Source organism: Phocoena sinus, chromosome 12 (assembly GCF_008692025.1).
Source record: "Phocoena sinus isolate mPhoSin1 chromosome 12, mPhoSin1.pri, whole genome shotgun sequence".
Classification (NCBI taxonomy): domain Eukaryota; kingdom Metazoa; phylum Chordata; class Mammalia; order Artiodactyla; family Phocoenidae; genus Phocoena; species Phocoena sinus.
Window position 1 is genome coordinate 83,237,693 of NC_045774.1, and position 25,092 is coordinate 83,262,784.

A 25,092-nucleotide genomic window follows, 5' to 3' on the forward strand; every position below is an offset into this window, starting at 1 on the left:
TTCTATATATCTATATGTATTAAAAAATAAAGTTGGCCTGCTTCTATCAGTCTCCCACAGTATTTACTGCTGGTGGGAAACAGTGTATCAGATCCAGACACAGATCAAATACTAGCATGGCAAAAAACCCAAAGGGAAACAGGCGTGTGTAAAGACAGACAAGAGAAACGATCTTACTTTAAATGAGAGAATGCATAGCAACCATAGGAGTTACTAACGATTCTAAGAGTTTCACTGCTTTGATTTATTCATTTTTTTCTTTTAAAAGATAATAAATTATTCTTAAGCATAATTTTGAGAAAATACAGGATTAATAGTAGACAGTTTTAAAAAAATTAGTTTCATACTATAAGATATGTATTTGGCTTAAAGAATTCAGTATTTTTTCGAGGTCATAACTATTCTGTTTAGTTTATGCACTTTTACTTGCTTATTTATTCTACAAAATTAAGAAAAAATATATATTAAAAAAAAATCTACCAGTCATTAACAATATCAGTTTAAACAGAAAAAATTATGAGATAAAAGTATTATAATATGCTTGTGTTTTAACATCATTACACTACTAGTTTGTGTATGTAATGGAGGATACATGTATCTTTGTACACACACACACAGAGGGTTACTAAAAGCTAAATGAAGATTATAAATCAGGGATGACTTTAGATGGACCCTAGGGAGCTGAATATTTAGTCTTTATTTCTCTTTAATAATTTCCTAGATGATAGTTTAAATATTACATTTGTAAATAATACAAAGATTAAAATATATAAATATATTTATTACTATTATTTCTAGGAAGGTATGGCCTTAAAGAGAACATATGGTCAGATCACAAAGCCCGAATTAAAGAGTGAATGAAACAGTAGCCAATTAAATTTAGAACCTTTAAAATCACAATTTGGCCTTAAAGAGACATGGCAAAACTCCACAGAGATAGATGCTTAGTTGAGATTAAGATGAGGTCACCTTGAAGACGTGAGATGACTGAGAAGAAAAATCAAAGTGGAAAGAGCAGGAGCCTTGGGACCAAAGGAGAGCAAAGTTTTAATTTTAATTAAAGATTAAGTGAAATATTGCTATTTTAAAATATTCAGGTATGTGGTATAAGAGCTTAAGAATAAGCAACTGATAGACATTTCATTTTAAACTTCTTAAGCACAAGAACTATGTCCTATCTGTAAGTGTACACCCTCAATCCTAATATAATGATTTGCACACATAAATTCAGAGACATTTAAACAACACTCTGCATTTACTGTACACTGTTAGAGTATCCTAATTTAAAACTCCCCGAATTTAAATGTGCATGTGGGACTTCCTTGGTGGCGCAGTGGTAAAGAATCCGCCTGCCAATGCAGGGGACACGGGTTCAATCCCTGGTCTGGGAAGATTCCACATGCCGCAGAGCACCTAAGCCCGTGTGCCACAACTACTGAGGCTGCGCTCTAGAGCCCATGAGCCACAGCTACTGAGCCCGTGTGCCACAACTACTGCAGCCCACGTGCCTAGAGCCTGTGCTCTGCAACAAGAGAAGCCACCGCAATCAGAAGCCCACGCACTGCAACAAAGAGTAGCCCCTGCTTGCTGCAACTAGAGAAAGCCCGCGTGCAGCAACAAAGACCCAATGAAGCCAAAAATAAATAAATGGGAAAAAAAAGTGCCTAAAGCATACGGTTCAACATATTAAAAAATAAATAAATGTGCGTGTGTATACATATACATACACGTACCATTAATTCATGACTTATTGAGGACCCACCTATGTTTAGCCACTGGGCTAAGTTCTAGAGATACAGGAAAAACAAACCACTGGAAGTAATTACCTACATTATTTTAAGCGATGTTCACTTTGCATTTATAAAAGCAGTCTATTATGACTGTAAATATATTTTTAAATTAAAATTAATGATACTTTAAAGGTATAAATCTTCAAAAATGAACAAAACTTTCAAATGTGCATATGTTAACTTTTTTTACGTAAAATATCAAATAAGAGATAAAATTTTAAAAGCAAAGGATAAAATATTTCCTTTTCTAAGGGCTGTGGTGAGCTAGGTTATTCAGAACAACTTCTTGCTAAAAAAACAACTAAAACAGCCAAATAAAGTATAAAAATATATCTTTATAAAATTACTGAAGTAACAAAATAGTATGGAATTATCAAACAAAATCAGTCAGGTAGACAACGCAATGAAGCTGCTTTTGTCCTGCAGGCATCTGCTGATCCATTCTGACAAACCTTACTTTCGGCTTTCAAAGCCTGGGTTATATCCCTAATATATAAAGAGCATCTAAAAATTGAGAAGAAAAAGGCCAATTAACCTTAAAAAATGAAAAAGAAAATTAATAAACAGTTCACCAAAAAAGAACTGCAAATGTCTCTTAAATACATGAAAAAAATTTCAATCTTACTTATAATTTTAAAAACTACAAATTAAAACTATAATGGGCTATCCTTCCTCATCTGTCACATCGAAAGAAAACCAGCAGTTTGACAAAATACTCTGCTGGTGAGGCTCTGGGCAAAAAGAAATTCTTCTGTACTGCTGGTGAGGTAAAATTGTGCAATGCCATATGGAGGGGAATTTAGCAATAAGGAGCAAAAACACATAGACATCTACTCTTTGACCTAGCATCCCACTTTTAAGACTATTTCCCAAAGATACTTTAGCAAAAATATTCAATGAGGTAGCACAAGGCTATTCATTGCAGCCTTAACTGCAACAGGAAAACTCAAGAAAAAAGCAAAATGTCCATCATTAAGGGACTGGCTGAATAAACTATGGTGCAACTATACAATGCAGTACCACATGGTTATAAAAAGTAATCTTTTTATATATATTTTAGTATACCTATATTTACATATCTATATTTAGTTTATCTATGCATACTGCAAAGGAGTGATCTCTAAGATACATTTTTTACCAACAAAAGCAAGCATGGAACATGTGTACTATGCTAACTTTGTGTAAGAAGAAAGGATATGATTATATATATTTTTTGCCTTTTAAAAAAAGTAATAAAAGGGAAGGATATACACAAAACTAATAAAAAAATAAAATGGTTACCTATAGGTGAGGGAATGGGGGTCAGAAGGGACCAGGATGAAAACAAGGCCTCTCTCAATGTATGTACTTCAGAGTTTTGATTTTGGAACCACAAAATATTTTTATATAACAACAAAATAAATTAAATTTAAAAAAAGCAATCCCCTAAACCACCCTAAAACAACTGAACTTAATGTGTACCTTCTTAACTGCAATTTCACAAAGTTCTTTCAAGTGATTTTTAAAACATAGTACTTTAAGTGCCTATTCCTCATGGGATATATCCTACAATAAAAGAGAACCCCAAAGAAGCTTTAAACAACATTTATAGTCTTGTTGGTGGTGCTATTATTTTGAAATTATCTTAGACATATTTGCACACACATGAATAAAGCAAGTTAAGTAATCATGTTATTAGGAACCAAGATTTTCAGTGTAAATGAAAAGAGATAAATATAAAATTAAAAAAGTAAAATCCTTGTAATCTAAAATTAGAATAGTAAAAATTTATCATGTATTTTTCTTAAAAAAATGTATTTTCTATCTCTGTCAACAGAGAAGGCCTAGAAGCAATGACTCAATAAAAATGTGTATCTTTAACACATATATTACGATCTCTAAACACTATTTCCTACTAAAAGGAACTAGAGCCCGTTGGCCGATTCCAAATCTAGAGCAGGGAATATACTAGAATCTGGAAAAGCTAGTCACAGTAGGAAACACAGAAGCTCTCAAATACTGCGTGGATCACTCCATGAGAAGTTCACAGAAATCAACTACAAGGCTCTCTTGAACATCAAGAAGACTAATGATGCAGAATTACCATCAGATACATTAAAAATCCATGAGTTCATATTGGTATAGGCATAACTTGTTTTTATCACACTTTATTCGAAGGTATTGGGGTGGCCAAAAGGTTTGCTCGGTTTTTTCCCATAAGATGGCTCTAGTAGCCCTTGGTTGTCTTTAACTTCATTCAAAACCATTTTATTAGATTGTATTTGACAGCTGTCATATCAGCATGCATTTAAAAAAAGACTTATCAAAATTGGTGAATTTTTGTGCAGCCTTTTTAATATTGAAGATGGAAGAAAAAAAGCAACATTTTCAGCATATTGTGCTTTATTATTTCAAGAAAGGTAAAAACGCAACTGAAACGCACAAAAAGATTTGTGCAGTGTATGGAGAAGGTGCTGTGACTGACAGAATGTGTCAAAAGTGGTTTGCAAACTTTTGTGCTGGAGATCTCTCACTGGATGATGCTCCACGGTTGGGTAGACCAGTTGAAATTGATAGTGATCAAATCAAGACATTAATTGAGAACAACCAACGTTATAGCACGCGGGAGACAGGCGACATACTCAAAATATCCAAATCAGGTGCTGAAAATCATGTGCATCAGCTTGGTTATGTTAATGGCTTTGATCTTTGGGTTCCACATGAGTTAAGCAGAACAACCTCCTTGACCATATTTCTGCATGCTATTCTCTACTTAAATATAATGAAAATGTTCCATTTTTAAAACATATTGTGATGGGCGATGAAAAGTGGATATGGTACTATAATGTGGAATGGAATAGAGCAGAGGGCAAGCAAAATGAACCACCACCAACCACATCAACGGCCAGTCTTCATCCAAAGGTGATGGTGTATATATGGTGGGATTGGAAGGGGCTCCTTCCGGAAAACCAAACGATTAATTCCAACAAGTACTGCTCCCAATTAGACCAAGTGAAAGCAGCACTTGACTTGACGAAAAGCGTCCAGAATTAGTCAACAGAAAACGCATAATCTTCCATCACGATAATACAAGACTGCATGTTTCTTTGATGACCAGGCAAAAACTGTTATAGCCTGGCTGGGAAGTTCTGATTCATCCACTGTATTCACCAGACATTGCGCCTTTGTATTTCCATTTATTTCGGTCTTTACAGAATTCTCTTAATGCAAAAAATTTCAATTCCCTGGAAGACTGTAAAAGGCATCTAGAACAGTTCTTTTCTCAAAAAGATAAAAAGTTTTGGGAAGATGGAATTATGAAGTTGCCTGATAAATGGCAGAAGATGGTGGAACAAAACGGTGAATGTGTTGCTCAATAAAGTTCTTGGTGAAAATGAAAAATATGTCTTTTATTTTTACTTAAAAACCGAAGGCACTTTTTGGCTAACCCAATATTTTGTTTTTTACGAGTTGAAGGTTTCTGGCAACCCTGTGTCAAGCAAGTCTATCGGCATGATTTTCTCAATAGCGTTCGCTCACTTCGTGTCTCAGTGTCACATTTTGGTAATTCTCACAGTATTTCAAACTTTTTCATTATTATTACATGTGTTACAGTGATTTGCTATCAGTGATTTTTGATGCTACTCTTGTAATTGTTTTGGGGCCCCACAAACCACTCATATAAGACAGTGAACTTAATAAATGTTGTGTGTGTTCTGACCGCTCTACCGACCAGCCATTCCCCCATCTCTCTCTCTCCGCGGGCCTCCCCATTCTCTGAGACACACGATATTGAAATTAGGCCAATTAATAAACCTACAATGGCCTCTAAGTGTTCAAGTTTAAGGGAGAGTTGGTTGTTTCTCATTTTAAATCAAAAGCTAGAAATGATTAAGCTTAGTAAGGAAGGCTTGTTCAAAGCTGAGGCAGAAAACTAGGCCTCTTGTGCCAAACAGGAAGCCACACTGTGGATGTAAAGGGAAAGCCTTGAAGGAAATTCGAAGTGCTGCTCCAGTGAGAACGCACGAATGATAAGAAAGCAAAACGACCTTATTGCTGATATGAAGAAAGTTTTAGTTGCCTGGAGAGAAGATCAAACCAGCCACAACATTCCCTTAAGCCAAAGCCTAATCCAGAGCAAGGCTCTAACTCTCTTTAACTCCCTGAAGGCTGAGAGAGATGAGGAAGCTGCAGAAGCAAAGTCTGAAGCCAGCAGAGGCTGGTCCATGAGGCTGAAGGAAAAGAGCCGTCTCCATAACAACAAAGTGCAAGGGGAAGCAGCAAGTGCTGATGGAGAAGCTGCAGCAAGTTATCCAGAAGATCCGGCTGAGATAATTCGTGAAGGTGGCTGCACTGAACAACAGATTTTCAATATAGGCAAAATAGTGTTCTATTAGAAGATGCCGTCTAGGACTTTCATAGCTAGAGAGAAGTCAATGCCGGGCTTCAAAGCTTCAAAGGGCAGGCTGACTCTCGTTAGGGCTGATGCAGCTGGTGACTTAACTTGAAGCCAATGCTCATTCACCATTCTGAAAATCCTAGGGCTAAATCTCCTCTGCCGGTGCTCTCTAAATGGAACAACAAAGCCTGGATGACAGTACGTCTGTTTATAACATGGCTTACTGAATATTTTAAGCCCACTGTTGAGACCTACTGCTAAGAAAAAAAAATTCCTTTCAAAATGTGACTGCTTGTTGACAATGCACCTGGTCACCCAAGAGCTCTGATGGAGATGGACTGTGGGATTCATGTTGTTTTCACACCTGGTAACACAACATCTATTCTGCCGCCCACGGATCAAGGAGTCATTTCCACTCCCAAGTCTTACGATTTAAGAAGTACATTTCATAAGGCTATAGCTTCCAGAGACAGTGACTCCTCTGGTCGATCTGGGCAAAGTCAATTGAAAACCTTCCAAGAAAGAATTCATCATTCTAGATGCCATTAAGAATATTCATGATTCACGGGAAGAGGTCCACATATCAACATTAAAAGGGGTTCAGAAGAAGTTGATTCCAACCCTCCTGGATGACTTGGAGGGACTCACTCGTCAGTGGAGGAAGTCACTGCAGATGTGGTGGAAACAGCAGGAAAACTACAACTAGAAGTGGAGCCTGAGATGTGACTGGACTGCTGCAATCTCATGACAAAACTTGAATGGATGAGGAGTTGCTTCTTATGGACGAGCAGAGAAAGTGGTTTCTTGAGATGGAATCTACTGTTGGGGAAGATGCTGTGAAGACTGTTGAAATGACAGCAAAGGATTTAGAATATTAAACTTAGTTGATAAAGCAGGGACAGGGTTTGAAAGGATTAACTACAATTTTGAAAGAAGTTCTACTGTGGATAAAATGATACCAAACAGTGCTGCATGCTACAGAGAAATGGCTCATGAAAGGAAGAGCCAATCAATGTAGCAAACTTCATTGTCTTATTTTGTCACATTACCACCCCTACCTTCAGCAATCACCATCCTGATCACTCAGCAGCCATCAACACTGAAGCAAGACCCTCCACCAGCCAAAAGATTACAACTCACTGAAAGCTCACATGATGGTTAGCATTTTTTAGTGATAAAGTATCTTTAAATTAAGGTACGTGCATTTTTTTTAGACAAAACCCTATTGCACATTTACTTTTTTAAGTGTAAACATAACGTTTACATGCTCTGGGAAACCAAAAAATTCCTGTGAACTTATTTATTGTGATATTCACTTTATCGTGATGGTCTGGAACTGAACTCATAATATATCCGAGATATATCTGTACTAAATAAAAACTGATGATATTTGAAAGATGCTAGAGCAACAACCCAATATTCTGAAAACTAGTAAATAAGGAAAAGAATAAAACACTTGCCATGTCTTTCCTGTATAAACTGTATTTCAGAGTAACCAAATAGTTAATGAGGCAAAATTCTTCTTCACAGAATTATAGCTAATAAATGCAGAAGGAATAACTGAATATCACCATTTTGTAAGCCCTAGTAAAATAAAATAATGACTCTGGAAAAGTTATGAATAGGTACCATCAATTAAGTGATGGAGAACTTCATAATGGATGCATCAGATTGACAATACCTGAGTCAATCTCATGAAAAGAGGCAGACATTTTATGTCACCAAATATAATGTAACAGGAAGGACACAGCATCAGCTATGAAGGACTCTTCTCAAAAACTATCAGAATTTAATCAAGCTTTTGGATCAAACAAGCAATTACAAATTTTTTAAAAAATCTAAGAGATATAACACCCAAATACAACCTGTAAATTCTGGAAGGATACTGATTCAAACAAACAAACTATAAAAACACATTTATAAGATGACTGAAGAATGAGAACACTGTTTTATTTGATGCCAAGAAATTATTTTAAACATTTCTTTAAGTGCAATAATGGTTTTGCAGATTTTTTCAAACAAAAGTCTTCCTGTATTAGAGATACTAAAAAAAGATTGGGGAGGAGGGTAATAGGTGAAATAAGGAGAAAAAACTTCGATAATTGTTGGCTAGATCATAGGTATATATGTGTTTACTATACTTTCATATGTTTAAAACTTTTCCTTAAAGAAACAAAAAATGAGTCCTAGATTGGTATTTCCCAAAAGGCCAGACACAAGGAAAATCTCTCTCAAAGAATAAACCTGAAGATCTTGGCAGAAATCAGAACAAAAAAAAAGAGATGCACAGGGAGAAAAAAAGAAGAGGCTACATAGAAAGCACAAAATATAAGATAATGGATATAAACACAAATATATCAGCAATTATATTAAATATAAATGGACCAAATGCTCCAGTTAAAACACAGAGTGCCCTAGGGAATGAAAAAGATAAATCCTACTGTATGTTGTTTACAACAGAAAAATTGAAAATACAAGGATAGAGAAAGTCTGCAAATAAAAGAATGGTAAAAGGTACACTTTGAAAATTTTAACCAGAAGAAAGCTGATGTCACAATATTAATCGTAGACAAAACAGAGTTAAAAGCAAACAGCATTATTAGGATACAGAAGTCTTTTCATAATGATAAAAGCTTCAGTTCACCAAATCAGCATTTTTAATTTGCAGGCATCTGTTCTCAAAACATGGGGTATGTCTGTTATAAGCAGAAAATTATTGGATTTAAAATCCAAAAGTCTGCCTTTAAACCGGAAAACTTAAAACTATTTGAGCTTTATGGTCACAATAATTTTAAATGTTTGTACTTGTCATCTTATTCTATATTTTTTGTTTTTGATGTTGCTTACTTTTTCCATTCCTTCATTTGCTATGTCGACTCTGGTTAACTTGCTTTTTTTTTTTTGTAATAACCACATATAATCTCTAATTCCATTAGAAAGCAAATAAGTTTTTCAAAAACATTAGTATATAGGTATAAGTTTTTACAGAAAGAGATTTTTTTTAATTTTGCTTTTCATTTATGTAAGATGCAGAATTTAACAATTACTTCCCCCACGTCATTCTCCTTTTCCATATTTATTAATAAATCTGGAGAACCAAACTCACTAATCTATTTGAAATGGACATAGTTTTTAAAAACTCTAAGATTTAATTTTGTAAATATATTTTAATTTTGACTTATTTCTATCATTTCAATAAGTTTCAAAGCTAACTCCTATTAAACTTCCTTAATTTAGAGCTCTAAATTTTTTACTCCCTTTCCTGTTGTTCAAGAACATATCACAAATAATTTATTCAAAAAGAGTAAGTAAAGAGTATACTTTCTAAGACTCTGTATTTTCTTAGAATACCTTCCTACTGTTACAAAAGACAGACTACTTGGGTCACTACATCTTCCCTGCAAAGCTCCGAAGAGGCTGTGGAGTTATCGTAGGATCATGAGTAATTTTAGGAAAAAAGCTTCAGAGCAGATCTTATTTCATTTTGGTAAAATCTTTTGAAACTGGATACTTAACAGAACTCTTTAACTTTGAAATATAAACTTTTTACCCCAATATGTTAACTTTTAAAATCCATTCTTTAATTTTGTCAAGAAAACAATGAGCTCACTTGCTGTCTCAAAAAGTCTTTATTAAGATCAGGAAAGATCTATTCTTATTGTTTATTATCTAGCCAAATTTACTGGTTACCTCTTTGAGAGCACCTTGTTATTTACAGGTGGAACTCTCATAAATCCATACAGGTAGTCCCTGGGTTAAGTAATATTTGACCCATAAATAAATTCCTCTTTATGCAAATTTTCCTTAAATTACATATTTGCATTATTAGGGAAACACATTATTGTACACTTTGTTAACAAGTACACAAATTCGTAGTTTCATGTTTCTCTTCCCATTGGTGTTTGCACTGCCTTGAAGTCACATCATTTATGCTTTGATTTTCGAGTAGACACTTCTCATAACAACTGTCCTTTAATGGAAAGATTTTCTACTTAATGACAACATTATATTAAACTATTTTCTTCGTCTTCTATAGTTCTTTCCACAGTTCCTAATTTGATTTCTTCTATATATTTTATACTTCAAACACAGATGCGTTCAAGGCCAGTACTGGCTAACTGCTGGTATACTCAGTCAGTATCAGCTCCATCATTGATGTTATGCTCCATCATTATGATCCTTCAAAGGATGCAGGACATCCTATCTCACACAGGCCACAAATGGCAGACCTATACTATGGCATCGATTTAAAAATGAGGTAGGACACAATAATGAGAGAAATCTAAAGATTCAGAAGTAGTCTAATAATTGATGTAAATTGCTGTGAGAAAACTAACTTTTCTGACTACAGAGAATGGTTGATTCATTTAAACCTGAGAAAGTGATGACCTTCTTAGATAGTATCTCAGTTCTTATACCTTACTGAAGAAAGAGACAATTTTAGACAGTTTTGAAGGCCTTGAAGAAAATTTGAGGTGGTTTCCTGTGAGTCCAATCAGCCACTTAATCAGAAGTCCTCAATTTGTGAACTTTATACAACATATACATGACATTATAGACAAGGGATCATTTTTTCCAAGGTTGTAATCAATGTCAATAATCCAAAAAATCAGCATGAAATTTTCTGACTCTTTTGGCTGACAATCATTTTTAAATCAAACTATTAACTTCCATGAGTTTAACAACCTCAGAATCATAAATGGAAGGGATTTAAGATGTTTTGTTCAGAGCCTTTAAAGACTGTAGTATGGAACCCGGTTTCTAGGGTTATACAGGCCTTTCCTAAGAGGATTTCAGCTCCACGGTTTTGTGATGTTACTGAAATTTACGAAAACAATTTCTAAATCCATATCTTGATCTTCTTTATTTCCAAATCATAATACATTATTCACCTTACAGTAGTATAGCTTATGACAAGGGAATGGTGCTAGGACTGACTAGGAAAGCAGCTGTAGCTACAGGTATGTAATTAAACTGTTTTGTGGGAAACCACATGCAAAAGAAAATAAAAAATAACAAAGTACTACTATCATCGTTTCAACTTGCACCCCATGCCGTTTCCCTCATTACTTGTTTTATTATCAGCAGTATGCTGGATTGCTTGACTCTCCCAAAACACACTGGAAACAAATCAAACTGATAACATTTCACTTGCTTTACAAAAGAATGTTAAAACATACAGCACTTTGCCCAAGTTCCCACACTTTCTAAATATTTGAGAATACCTAACATTAGTCATTTGCTTCCTTCTGAAATGAATTAAACTCAACTCCATTCTAGAAGCCATTCACTGATATTCTAAAGCTGTGTTCTTAAACTGTGGTACGTACACTGGTGCATCTCTGTGACATGTTACCAACTGCAGTGAAATGAAGCAAACCGAACTCCATCTCAGAACACACTTTTTTTTTTTTTTTGCGGTTATGCGGGCCTCTCAGTGTTGTGGCCTCTCCCGTTGTGGAGCACAGGCTCCGGACGCGCAGGCTCAGCGGCCATGACTCACGGGCCCAGCCACTCCCGGCACGTGGGATCTTCCAGACTGGGGCATGAACCTGTGCCCCTGCATCGGCAGGCGGACTCTCAACCGCTGTGCCACCAGGGAAGCCCCAGAACACACTGTTTTAACTAGTCTTTTTTTTTTTTCCTTCCTAGCAAGAGTTTCTCACTGAAGAAAGCAGTGCGTTAATCTACATTCTGGCGAAAGTGCTCACCTCTTCTGAATTAGTAAACAAACTGTATGCAGATGAGTACTCAATAGCAATATCCTAAAGAATTCCAGAAAAAGATGTTCTCCTAATTTTGCAATGGTCTCCAAAGAGAGGAAATTTCCCCTCCAGTTTAATACCTAACTGAAATTGCTACAGCTTCAATTTAATCCCACTCTCTTATCCTTTATGCTGTTGAGAACAGGGTTTAAATAACATTTTTCCCTGTATATTTAAAAGGCGATCTCTCCTCCCCCTTTGGAGCCCTCTTGATAAACGAATTTTGAATAGAGTCAATTGGGAAGTCCACCAACTTGTAATCATGTACTTCTAGTATAATAAACAACTCAAAACAAGTTAGTTACACTGAGTTCTTATATCTCTCATTTATATAAGACGTATGCCCACATACCATTCAATAACATCAAATTCATAATCAATGCTGTAGAGTCTCAATTTTCTTTTCAGAGTTTACAATCTACCATACTTAAAAAAAGACAGAATAGGTTAAAATGAAAATACAGCTAGTTTTTCTTTAGATTGTTAGTATCGGCTATTGGTTTACCATTAAGGAAAAAACAATGTAATTATAGTAAAAACAGACTACTCAGATGCCACATGTTCTCTCTCTTCTGCGCCTGCCTACAGCTTAGGCCCTGCCTAGTCGGTCCCTTATCTGTAACAACAACAGTGGCAAAATTAAACACTAAAACAATGTGGACGCGCAGGACAAGGGCCATCACCAAACGTGCACAAGAAGTGCTTCCTCATATACTCCACCTCCATTAGTTTCTGCTGGGCTATGACGTAGTGCTATGCAGTAAGATATTTATTGATGTTATTTTAAAAACACTGAAGTAAAATACTGCACAGGACTACAGGCAGACCTCGTTTATTACACTTCATTATTACACCTCGCACATGATGTGTTTCTTTACAACTGAAGGTCTGTGGCACCCTGTGCGAGCAAGCCTAACGGTGCCATTTCCCCAGCAGCATTTGCTCACTTCGTGTCTCTGCGTCACATTTTGGTAATTTTTGCAATATTTCATTTTCACTGTTATTATGTTTGCTATGGTGATCTATGATTGGTGATCTTTGATGTTACTGTTGCATTTTCTAGCATTAAGGTATTTTACTTAAGGTATGTACATTGTGTTTTTAGACATAATGCTATTTATTGTACACTTAACAGACTACAGTTTAGTATAAAAATCACTTTTATATGCAATGAGCAACCAAAAACTTCATGTGACTACTGCAATATCCACTTTACTGCAGTGGTCAGGAGCTGAACGTGCAGTCTCTCTGAGTTCTGCCTGCATTTCATTACCTGAATTTGTAAGTTTCTCATCTCAGTCTCCTAAACAGACATTTCATATATCAGAAAATAAATTGGAAAAGACATATTCTATTTCCTAACATTTAAATATAAATTTAGATAAATTTATCTGTTCATTATCAAAGCTGACAGTTATTTAACATAACAGCCAAAACAAGCTCTAAACTAACTTGCTTATGGCAAAGGTAGTAAAGACTCAATAAGCATAAAGAAAAGGTTTAAAAGGCAGGAAACTGATAAATCAGAATAGAAAAGAGTAAATTATATCCTTGAAAATATTCTTACAAAAAAAAGTCAAGCAATATATCTAAAGACAATGAGTCTCTAATTATTCGATTTTAGAAAGATCAGTTACATAACAATATTCTTCAAAAGTCCTCAATGGATGTGGGAACTAGATTGTAGAATAAACAGAAAATAATGAAAGCAGCAATAATACAATGCTATATTTACGATGGCTGACAATAAAATGGAACAACAGTTCACTTAGTCCTTATTCCAGTTCCAAACCTCCAATTATTTATGAACTTGGTATCTTACCTCAAACTCAACATATGGAAATGAACCAATTCTGAGTCCCACACCATGGCCCCCTTCAACTTCACTGTTTATTTCAATATCACTAATATTGTCTAAGTCAGTGTGATTTGAAACTTCAGCATTATCTTTTTAAATTTCTTCTTTTTAAAAATTCTAAATTTGCAAAAAGTAGAACAGTGCACCCACATCCACTGCCCATTTTTCATCTGTGAAAAAGATTTGCCATATTTGATTCATATATTCTTTTTTCTTTGCTGAGCTATTTCAAGGTAATCCTAGAGATCATGTAAATTCACCCTCCACACACATTATTTTTTAATGCTTTTTCTGTCTCTGCATCATCCTCCACATGGAGTTACTCATTAAATCCTACTCTTTATTCCCCAAAATACCTCACAGAAATTAATAATAAAAACCAAAAGATGCTAAAGTGTGTGGCAGACTGACTTTAAAATGTCCTCGATTTCTTCCTCCACCCCTGTATCCACACTCTCTCATGAGGACTCCATTAAGAAGTGAGTGTAGTTCCCCATCCCTTGAATCTGGGCTGGCCTTACGGCTTGTTTTGGGCAGTACAATGTGGCAGAGGTAACAGTGAGTTAGTTCCAAGCCTAGGTCTTAAAACGTCTTCTTGTACAGTTTCTTTCTCTCTCTTTGGATCCCTGCCTCCTCTATGACAATAAGCTGGAGGATGAGAGATGATAAAGCAGAGCTGAGTGCACCCAGGTGGTGCCATTCTGCACCAGGTAGCACCCTGCCAGCTGACTGTGAATTCATGAGCCCAGCCAAGATGAACCAGGCCAGCCCAGATCAGCAGAATCTTTCAGCTGATCCACAGATCTGTGAGCAAAAATAAATGCTTACTGCTGTGATGCCACTGAGGCTTTGTGTTTGTTGTCAGCTGCATTACTGTGGCAATAAATAACTAATACGAAAATGGGTACTAAAGAAACTTAAAATATGTGGCACTGACTTTGGGACCAAAGTAACGGTTAGTTACAATTACAGAGGGAAAAAAAATAATGTGGAAACTACAGGAGACTTAAAAAACAGTGACCCATGTTTTGTAGTGATGAACTTTTGGTCAGTATGCTTTCAAACAATGACTTAGAAGAATTCAGACACTGTACCCAAGAAACTTTTGGACTCGAGCAAACTAATTTCCTGGCAGAATATTGGAAATGTCACCTGGTTGCTCCTAGCAAGGGTAGTAAGGTTTTGCAAGAAAGAGATGAGCTAAAGAAAGACCTGATCATTTTACAAGCAGAATCTAGAGGAACCAAGACTTCCTGGGGAGGAAAGTAAAACTGCTTACAAAGATCTAATCAAGGGAGTGGCTGTAAATCCCTTTCTTAGATCTCCAAAGGAGTTAAGGGCAATGTCTAAGTAGACATTCTCAGCTTGACAAAAAGGCTTTTAGGAAGTTAAAGGGCGTGATCCCACAGAATTCTGACTTCCAAATAGTAGTGATTCATTGAGAGAGTAGTCATGTCTCAATAAACAATCGTGGGTGTGGGTTTCAGAGCATGGAATGGACTATATCAGACATACAGAATCCCCATAAAGTTTTACAATGAGTTTCACTGGCCAAAGAGCCCCCAGCCCAGACCTGGCTTGGCCTTGTAACTTGCTTAGCCAGCAGAATGCAGTGAGGAAACAAGTGTGCTAATACAAGGGATCCTGCAACTTCTGCTCTCTTTCTTGGACTCCTGCCTCTGCCATAAGAACACGCCCAGGCTGTCCTGAGAGACCACGTGGAGCAGAGCAGAGCACAGCTGTCTGTTTTTTTCAACAAGATGGCAAAGCCAAGACAGACAAACAACAGAAGATTTCTCTCATCCTACCCGGGTTGGTCACAGCCCCACCGCTACCACTGCCAGCACAGGAATTCAGGTTTGTATCGAGACATCGTGAGCACATCCACACTGCTCCCTGCGCCTCTATTTCTTCTACACGACCATCCATCCAATATCACCATGCTCTTCATCATGTCAGTAAGTGCTGATTGTAATAACAGTGACAGTTTCATCCTTCCTTGGAAACAATCAATGGCTAGCCAAATCCCTCCAGACATCAAAAGCCCTTCACAAACATAACCTCTCCTCTCTTTACTATCTTTTCACAACTCTACTAGAGAATATCCAACCTCCTCCTACTCTTTAAAATAACCTGTTCATCCCTGTTTCCGAGACTGACTCATGATGTATTCTCCTACTAAGAGGGTCTTTCACCTTATCCCCTGCCTATCAATCTTATCCATACCTTGATCCTAGCCCTCCATTATGCTTTTCCTAAGGTACGAGCCCAGAAAGATATCTTCCTCTTCTGATTCCCGGAGCACTTTCGATACATACCTTTTGAGGAGTCAACATTTTGTGTTCCTACATTTTGTGTTTTGTGTATATATGTTTAATTTTTCCCACACACTGTTAGCTTTTAAAAAGCAGAAATTAGATCTTAAACATTTTCATTAAAATCCTCTCAATGCTCAGTACAAATTCATAAACACACGTTAAACATATCCAGCATTATCATTAAATCCATGTGAATATACTCAAATATATATTTAGAAATAAAATTTCCCTGAGAAAATAGTTGAATATAGCTCATTGTTTTCCTTATATATGGTGGAACAAGAATATGTAATTAAATTTAAATGAAAACTGTACAATTTATCTTATGCAAAATATATAATTTTCACATTAAAATACAAACCCTCTCTGAAATAAATCCACATTGTAGAACTTGTTTAGCTCCACGGAGAATTCTACCATTGCTTGGACTTCAGTCATTTTTAATTTATAGTCAGAAGACAAATCTGGTAACAGCACCTTGGTTAAAGAAGGAAAAAAAAAAATCATGAACACACAATAAAATGCCAACTTACAAATCACTAATATTAAACATATTTCAGAGTATGATACACAGGCAGGAAATAAAAGTGGAGCTAATGAACACAGTGCTCCTAAGTCAGCCTGACCCGGCTCTATAGCACCGGAGTCCATACTCACTAAGTATACTTACCGATGAAATACCTACTAAATAGCACTACCCTAGAAGATATACCCTGTTAGAATGATTTTCTAAGATTTGTTCCCTTCGTGACAACTATGCGATAATAAATAATATAGCAAATTGCTAAAAGTAACTTCTGACTTTATCATAGATAAAACAGTAACTTTTGAAGAAAAAAATTATGCTACCTAATTATTCTCTTCTAGTTCTACATTGCATATAAGGCAACTTCAGAGTCAAAACAAAAGAATTACATCTTTAATTCCCATTTAAATTCATGAAGCTTTTTCTCTGTCAGGTGAAGTTCTTAGTGACTGTTCATTTTTAAATTTCAAAAAAAAATTTTCCCTCATTACAAAGCCTAAAGTGTTCATTTTCAAGAGGTTAAAAAAAATAGACAAGCAAAAAAAAAAAAACCCATTCACAATTCTATCCGTTGAAATACATACTTTGGTATATATTCTTCATACGTGTGTACATTTGTACAATTTCTATAAAAGTAGGATCGAACTACATGTACATTTTATAATCTGTGTATTTCACTTTATTGATAGAACACCTAGTTAATAACTATTATACTGTAAATGTTATAATTTAAGCAATCTCCTGCTGTTGGGTATTTCAGTGGTTTCCATCTTCACACTATTTCAAAAAAAAGCATTATTACAATTATCCTTATCAGTGACACATGCTTTAAACAAGCAGTTTGGAGTAAGAGAGTGTTGAAAGACAATTCTGAGAGTCTTGTGTTTCTGCATGTCTTGCAGGCAGAGACACTGACTGCCTTTATTCCGGACTATTTTTCAAGGACATATGTTTCGCACAGTCTGAGGAGTCAGAGACAGTGTCTCATACTGGAACTAAGGGCAGATCTATTTACTGTGCCATGTAATAAAGTCTCCCCTGAGGCATAAGTCAGCAGGCTCATTGTCCATCTTAAGAGATTTGGGTTCCTCAGCTCAGGGGTCCTCTCCATAACTCAACCTACTCTTACGCAGGGGGCCTCATACTCTAGCCAGTGCTATTGCCATGCATATAAACTATCATTTTCTCTGATCCAGGAATCTCATGTCTCCTGCCCACATCCATGGCGCTGCAGCAGGCTAACTTGTTACTTTGCAAGCGGGATAAATTCTCAGACCCTTCACAGTTCTTAAAATAGTTCTTCATAGAAATCTGGCAAGTATTTTGATCTATTATGAATTAAATGCCATATTCTTACCTCTGCTGATCAAAAGTTCATTTTAATATCATTAAATAACCAATGTTGTACTTCCAGTTACTGATTCTTGCTAAAAAAATATTGTTCCCCCTATGAGAAAGAAAAAATAACATCTCAAACAAAACAGCAGACATAAAAATGTCCATTTTCAGGAAACCTATGCTTCATTAGTTACTTAGTACTTTCAATTTATCTAAAAGATCCATATCCTCCATAAGCCTTAGGAATAAGTTTTAGAGATGTTTTCATTCACAGTTTCACATATAAATATAAACTATTATATCTTTGTTATGCTTCACTTGTATATACTTCAAAGTACAATAATAAAGGAGTGCTTTCTGAGTTCAGTGATTCAGAAACAATCTTCATGAATATCCAAAACAGTATAAGCTTATTAATTTTAAAGATGTAAATTCACCATTTTAAATTATGTAATTCTGGAGTAATAGTCTATTGTATATATGTACCACATCTTCTTTATCCATTCGTCTGTCGATGGACATTTAGGTTGCTTCCATGTCCTGGCTACTGTAAATAGTGCTGCTATGAACATTGGGGTGCATATATCTTTTCTTAATTATGGCTTTCTCTGGGTATATGCCCAGTACTGGGATTGCTGGGTCACAAAAGGAACAAAACTGGATCATTTTTAGAGACGTGGATGGAGACTGTCATACAGAGTAAAGTAAGTCAGAAAAAGAAAAACAAATATCGTATATTAACACATATATGTGGAATCTAGAAAAATGGTATAGATGAACCTATTTGGAAAACAGAAATAGAGACACAGATGTAGAGAACAAATGTATGTACATCAAGGGTGGAAAGGCGGGGGTGGGAGGAATTGGGATTGACACATATACACTATTGATACTATGTATAAAATAGGTAATTAATGAGAACCTACTGTAGAGCACAGGGAACTCTTCTGAATGCGCTGTGGTGACCTAAATGGGAAGGAAGTCCGAAAGGGAGGGGATATATATGTGTGTGTGTGTGTGTGTGTGTGTGTGTGGTTGATTCATTTTGCTGTACAGCAGAAATTAACATAACATTGTAAAGCAACTATACTCCTATAAAAATTAATTTAAAAGATATGTATTTCCCTTGGTGGAGTGATTTCTGAAACTTCACACACATCCACACACACACAGATATGTAAAATGTGTGTGTATATACATACACACGTATGCTATGAGCTATTTAAAATATTTTGACGAAAAAGGTTGCCTGGATATGCTATGGATAGTTTTTTCACACTCCAAATATTTATTGCTTAAATTTAAAAAAAGTCTTTTGCCCTTGGTGTAATTATTTAGGTACTAAAAATGTTAGAATAAAGACCACATTCTCTTCCTCATACATTTTTTCTTCTCTCCATCATACAGATATAGACTTTACCACCTTCCATAATTGTTATTTTAAACCTTAATAATCACATCAAAAGATTTTTACAGTAACTATTCCTAAGGAGATCAAAATGATACTACCTTTATATAAGATATGCCCCATTTCATGGAAGTAGCCTCTTATCTAAGACAGCTTCTCCTGTACATATATTCTTCTGTGTAGGGTTCAGATCATGTTCCAGCCCTGTGACTCAAGTTTGCTTAGGTCTCTATGCCTTAACTTACTCAGATATAAAACACGTATTCATTCATTCAAACATTTATTGAACACTTACTATAAGCTAGGAAATGCAAGAGATCAAGGCATAGCTAAGTTCCCGACACCTCAAAGTGCCACCAGGAAAAGATAAATATTAAGTACTGCACAATGGTTAAAACAAGGCTGAGGATCTGAGCCCCAGATCCAACATTCTGGTAGTTACCCCTCTAGTGTCTTCATTTCCTTCATGGAATATAGCATCCCTACCACCTAAATTAGTAGGCCTGTTACCTGGGGAAGAAACAAACTTTTTTCTCATTTAAGCCATTTTACTTTTGGATCCCTTTACAGCAGGCTTTTCCTTAACCCAGAAATTAATACCAAAATTAGAGTATTGCCACGACAAAATCCTAAAATATGTGGCACTGGCTAAGTCACTGGGTAGCAGGCAACAGGGAAACAGATATTACTAGGATAATGGTGACCCTGGTTATAATGGAGCAAAACATTCCATAAACTGTTGCCTACACTAACTTATAGAACTTGGTGCCCATAAAAAGCCCAGAACTTCAGGGAAAGTAGATGAAAAGAACCACAATATTTGTGTGTGTCAGTGGTTCTTTGCTGCATTTACTCAGGCAAGAACTGGCCAGTTTGCAAGGTAAGATGGAAGGAAATATAGAGATGTGGGTCCTTAGTACCTGCATTATCAGGAGATAAGATTATTAGTACTTTTCCCTAAGACTTTATTTTTCAAAACAAATTTTTATTGGTGAATAGTTGATTTACAATGTTGTATTAGCTTCAGGTGTACAGCAAAGTGATTCAGTTACATATATATATTCTTTTTCAGACTCTTTTCCACTATACTTTATTACAAGACATTGAACATAGTTCCCTGTGCTATACAATAGGTCCTTGCTGTTTAACTATTTTATATATAGCAGTTTTTGTATCTCCTAATCCCAACCTCCTAATTTATTCCTCCCCCCTCTTTCCCCTTTGGTAACCATAAATTTGTCTTCTATGTCTGTGAGTCTATTTCTGTTTTGTAAATAAGTTCATCTGTAACATTTTTTTTAGATTACACATATAAGTGATACCATATGATATTTTTCTTCCTGTCTCACTTCATTTAACATGATAATCTCTAGGTCCATCCATGTTGCTGCAAATGGCATTATTTCATTCATTTTTTATGGCTGAGTAGTATTTCATTGTATATACATACCACATCTTTATCCATTCATCTGTCAATGGATATTTAGGTCATTTCCATATCTTGGCTATTGTAAACAGTGCTGCTATGAATATAGGGGTACATGTACCTTTTCAAATGATGGTTTTCTCCAGATATATTCCCAGGAGTGGGATTGCTGGACCATATGGTAATTCTATTTTTAGTTTTCTGAGGAACCTCCATACTGTTTTATATAGTGGCTACATCAACTTACATTCCCACCAACAGTGAGGAGTTCCCTTTTCTCCACACCCTCTCCAGCATCTGTTATTTGCAGATTTTTAATGATGGTCATTCTGACCAGTACAAGGTGGTACCTCATGGAGGTTTTGGTTTGCATTTCTCTAATAATTGGCAATGTTGAGCATCTTTTCATGTGTCTATTGGCCATCTGCATGTCTTGTTTGGAACAATGTCTACTTAGGTCTTCTGCCCATTTTTCGATTGTTTGTTGTTTTGTTGTTGAGTTGTATGAGCTGTATATTTTGGAAATTAAGCCCTTGTCAGTTGCATCATTTGCAAATATTTTCTCCCATTTTGTAGGTTGCCTTTTCATTTTTTTTTATGGTTTCCTTTACTGTGCCAAGTTTGATTAGGTCCCATTTGTTTATTTTTGCTTTTATTTCCATTACTCTAGGAGATGGATCCAAAAAATATTGCTATGATTTATGTCAAAGAGTGTTCTGCCTACGTTTTCCTCTAGGAGTTTTATAGCATTCAGTCTTACATTTAGGTCTTTAATCCTAAATGTATATGGTGTTAGAGAATGTTCCAATTTCATTTTTTTATATGTAGTTGTCCAGTTTTCACAGCACCACTTATTAAAGAGACTGTCTTTTCTCCCCTGTATATTCTTCCCTCTTTTGTCATAGATGAATTGACCATAAGAGTGTGGGTTTATTTATGGGCTTTCTATCCTGTTCCATCAATCTATGTGTCTGTTTTTGTGCCAGTACCATACTGTTTTGATTACTGTAGTTCTGTAGTTTAGTATGAAGTCAGGGAGTTTGATTCCTCCAGCCCTGCTCTTCTTTATCAAGATTGTTTTGGATATTTGGGGTCTTTTGTGTTTCCATACAAGTCTTAAATTTTTTTGTTCTAGAGAACCCTAAAGATGCTACCAGAAAACTACTAGAGCTCATCAATGAATTCCGTAAAGTTGCAGGATACAAAATTAATAGACAGAAATCTGTTGCATTTCTACAGACTAACAATTAACTATCAGAAAGAGAAATTAAGGAAACAATCCCAGTTACCATCATTTCAAAGAGAATAAAATGCCTAGGAATAAACCTACCTAAGGAGGCAAAAGACCTGCACTCTGAAAACTATAAGATGCTGACAAAAGAAACTGAAGTCAACACAAACAGATGGAAAGATACACCTTGTTCTTGGATTGGACGAATCAATATTGTTAAAATGACCACACTGCCCAAGGCAATCTACAGATTTAATGCAATCCCTATCAAATTACCAATGGCATTTTTTGCAGAACTTTTAAGAAATCTTGATGAAACGAATCTAGCGCTGTGGCTAAGATTATATTTTAGGGTGCTGCCATCCCACCCCCCAATGCCTGCTGTTTCAGATGGCTTCAAGACAGTGGCCATTAGAATGAGATAAAGTGGTCAGCGCACAGAGAGCAGTAAATAAGGCAGGCTTAAGAACTACACCAGGAAACAATTTTGCTATAGTCACTGGCACCAAAACGGAATGGAGACAAACATAAAAGAATCCCAATATATTTTTGAGAGAATTGTATTTGTCAGAGAAATTATAAGCTAACCTACAAACACCTGTGACCATGTCACTTGCAGGATAGCAAGCCTGCAGTAACAGGAAACTGACTATGAAAGCTATATACCCTCCAAAGTTGGGAAATTTTCAATACCAACTTCAGATGTGGTCATGGAGGTTAACGTAAGTAAGAAACACCCAGACAGCAAAGACTGGGGTCATAGTGCAATGAATATAGGCATTCTTACCAGAAAGCAGAACTAAGGATAATAGATGCTACACCATTATTGCCCAGCATTACTCTCAACCAGAGACCTCTATGTGTCTCTCATTGTTTACTTACCCAAATGGAAAATTTTATTATTCTTTTCCTGTTTCTGATTCAGGAACAAATAACTGTGTTTTGCCTACAGGTTCAGGAACAAATAACTGTGTTTTGCCTACAGGTCACTGGCTTGCGGATCTGACAGGAAGTACTGATCGCTTAGTTGGATTAGTGCAACAAGAGGATTGCACCTGGGTTGTCTCCTTTGGGGAAGGGAGCTGGAGTGTTTTCAATAGGTAGGATGAAGGATACACATGGATATTTGGTGCCAAACTGCAAGACCGTGGTCAACTACTTGCCATTTCTGTTTTCCTCTTCCTCACTGCTGAATGGTCACCCAGCCTGAGACTACGTTTCCCAACCACCTTTGAGGCAAGTGTGGCCAATCGATCCTTTCTGTGGACCGCAAATTGAAGTAATATATGCAATGTCTGCCTCATTTGTTTAAAAGGAAATTCTTTGCCCTGGACTTCATTGCTTCCCTTTTTTACAGGCCGGAATACCTTCTGAATAGTGACCCAGTATTGACCACACAGATTAGGACAAAACCTGAAGAATGGTAAATAGAAAGATGGAAAGATTCTGGATTCCTGAATGGTTTCATAGAGCACAGATGTCGAACGTATCTAGACTGTTCAGATTTTTATGTCTTACAACTCTTTATTACAGAAACTGTACCTAACCTATACCCTAAGTAATACATCCCCCACTCTAGGCTATTTTCAAAGAGGAAGGCAGATGATCCTTTATATTATGTATTACATATATTAATTAATAATTATGTTATATAATTATATACAATAATAATATAAAATGCTATAAAATGATATACATTATTTGAAAATAATTCAAATTGTCTGTCTTTGTTCTGATTCAAACCCCAATCGGCTTCCCACCACATTCAGCAGTAGTGTCTCACAAGGGCTTGTAATGACAACCTTACAGAATCTGGATCTTCCATCACTTCTCTGTTCTCATCTCCTACCAGTCTGCCCACTCCAGTCACATGGTTTCCTTGCTATTCCCCACACACATCAGAGAGATTCCTGCTTCAGGGCATCTGCAGTGGTTCCCTGGAACACTCTTCCCTCCAGAATATCCAAATGACTCACTCTACTCCTCCTAGCCTTGATTCAAATGTTACCTTCTCAAATAGGCTTTTCCGGGCCACACCCTCTAAAACAGGACTCTCTCTCCTGACACACCCTATCTCTTTCCTCCTTTATTTTTTCTACTCCGCACTAATCTCCATTTAACAAACCAAAGATTCTACTTAGTAGTCTTTATTCTCCCCAGTAAAATGTAAGCTTCATGAAGGCAAGAAATTCTAACTACTCTGTTCACAGCTGTACCCCACTGCCTGCCACATGGCAGGCACTTAATTTAAGATTTTAAGGAACACTTAATAAATTAGCTTTAAATATTCCATAAATATTAACTATTAGTATTTTTCTCCTATTTAAACCCAACCGATTTGAAGAAAGGAATCATTACACTGATGTATTGAAAACAGTCTTGCATGAATAAACTTTTATGATAAAATTCCTTTACCAGTATAAGTCCAAGATCTGTTAGCAATTTCCTTCACTTTTTGTCTCATATTCTGCTGTTTTTGTTCTTTTGTTGATGCCTAATTTTCCTCAGTTCATCCCTTTTTACTGATTATTCCCTAAGTAGAAACATATGTGTACAGATATATACAGAGTAATACTGATAAATCTATTTTTCATTCCCCCCCAAAAAACAAAAAAGAATTATTTTTATATGTTGGTAGAAGAAAAAAATTCAAAGGAGAAGAGACTAAAGCAAAAGGAGAGTAGGCAAAAAAGAAAGGAAGGAAAAATTCAGAGCACTCTCAGAGTCCAGGGGGATCTGTGGGAACCTCTCCTCATAAACCGCTCTTCCCCATCATAGGGAGTAACTGCTACTAAGGTCCACACAATCCTTGCTGGCCCAGCACCATCAGAGGCTTCTAAATTTCCAAGTAGATATTGAAAATGTTTTTCCTAAAGGTTTTCACCTAAATTTTAGATGTTGCCAGCTAGTTAAAAAACAAACACAGGGGCTTCCCTGGTGGCACAGTGGTTAAGAATCCACCTGCCAATGCAGGGGACACGGGTTTGAGCCCTGGTCCGGGAAGATCCCACATGCTGTGGAGCAGCTAAGCCCGTGTGCCACAACTACTGAGCC

The 25,092-nt window shown here is 36.2% G+C and overlaps 1 protein-coding gene across 1 annotated transcript in view; it reads right to left on the reverse strand.

The window, feature by feature from the left end:
* FAM135A (family with sequence similarity 135 member A) overlaps positions 1-25,092 on the reverse strand; it is a 123,201-nt gene that overhangs the window by 89,836 nt on the left and 8,273 nt on the right. Inside the window, 1 exon segment of the mRNA XM_032651190.1 lies at positions 16,471-16,586. Within this exon segment, the coding sequence (XP_032507081.1) occupies positions 16,471-16,547 (77 nt within the window). The 5' untranslated portion in view covers positions 16,548-16,586.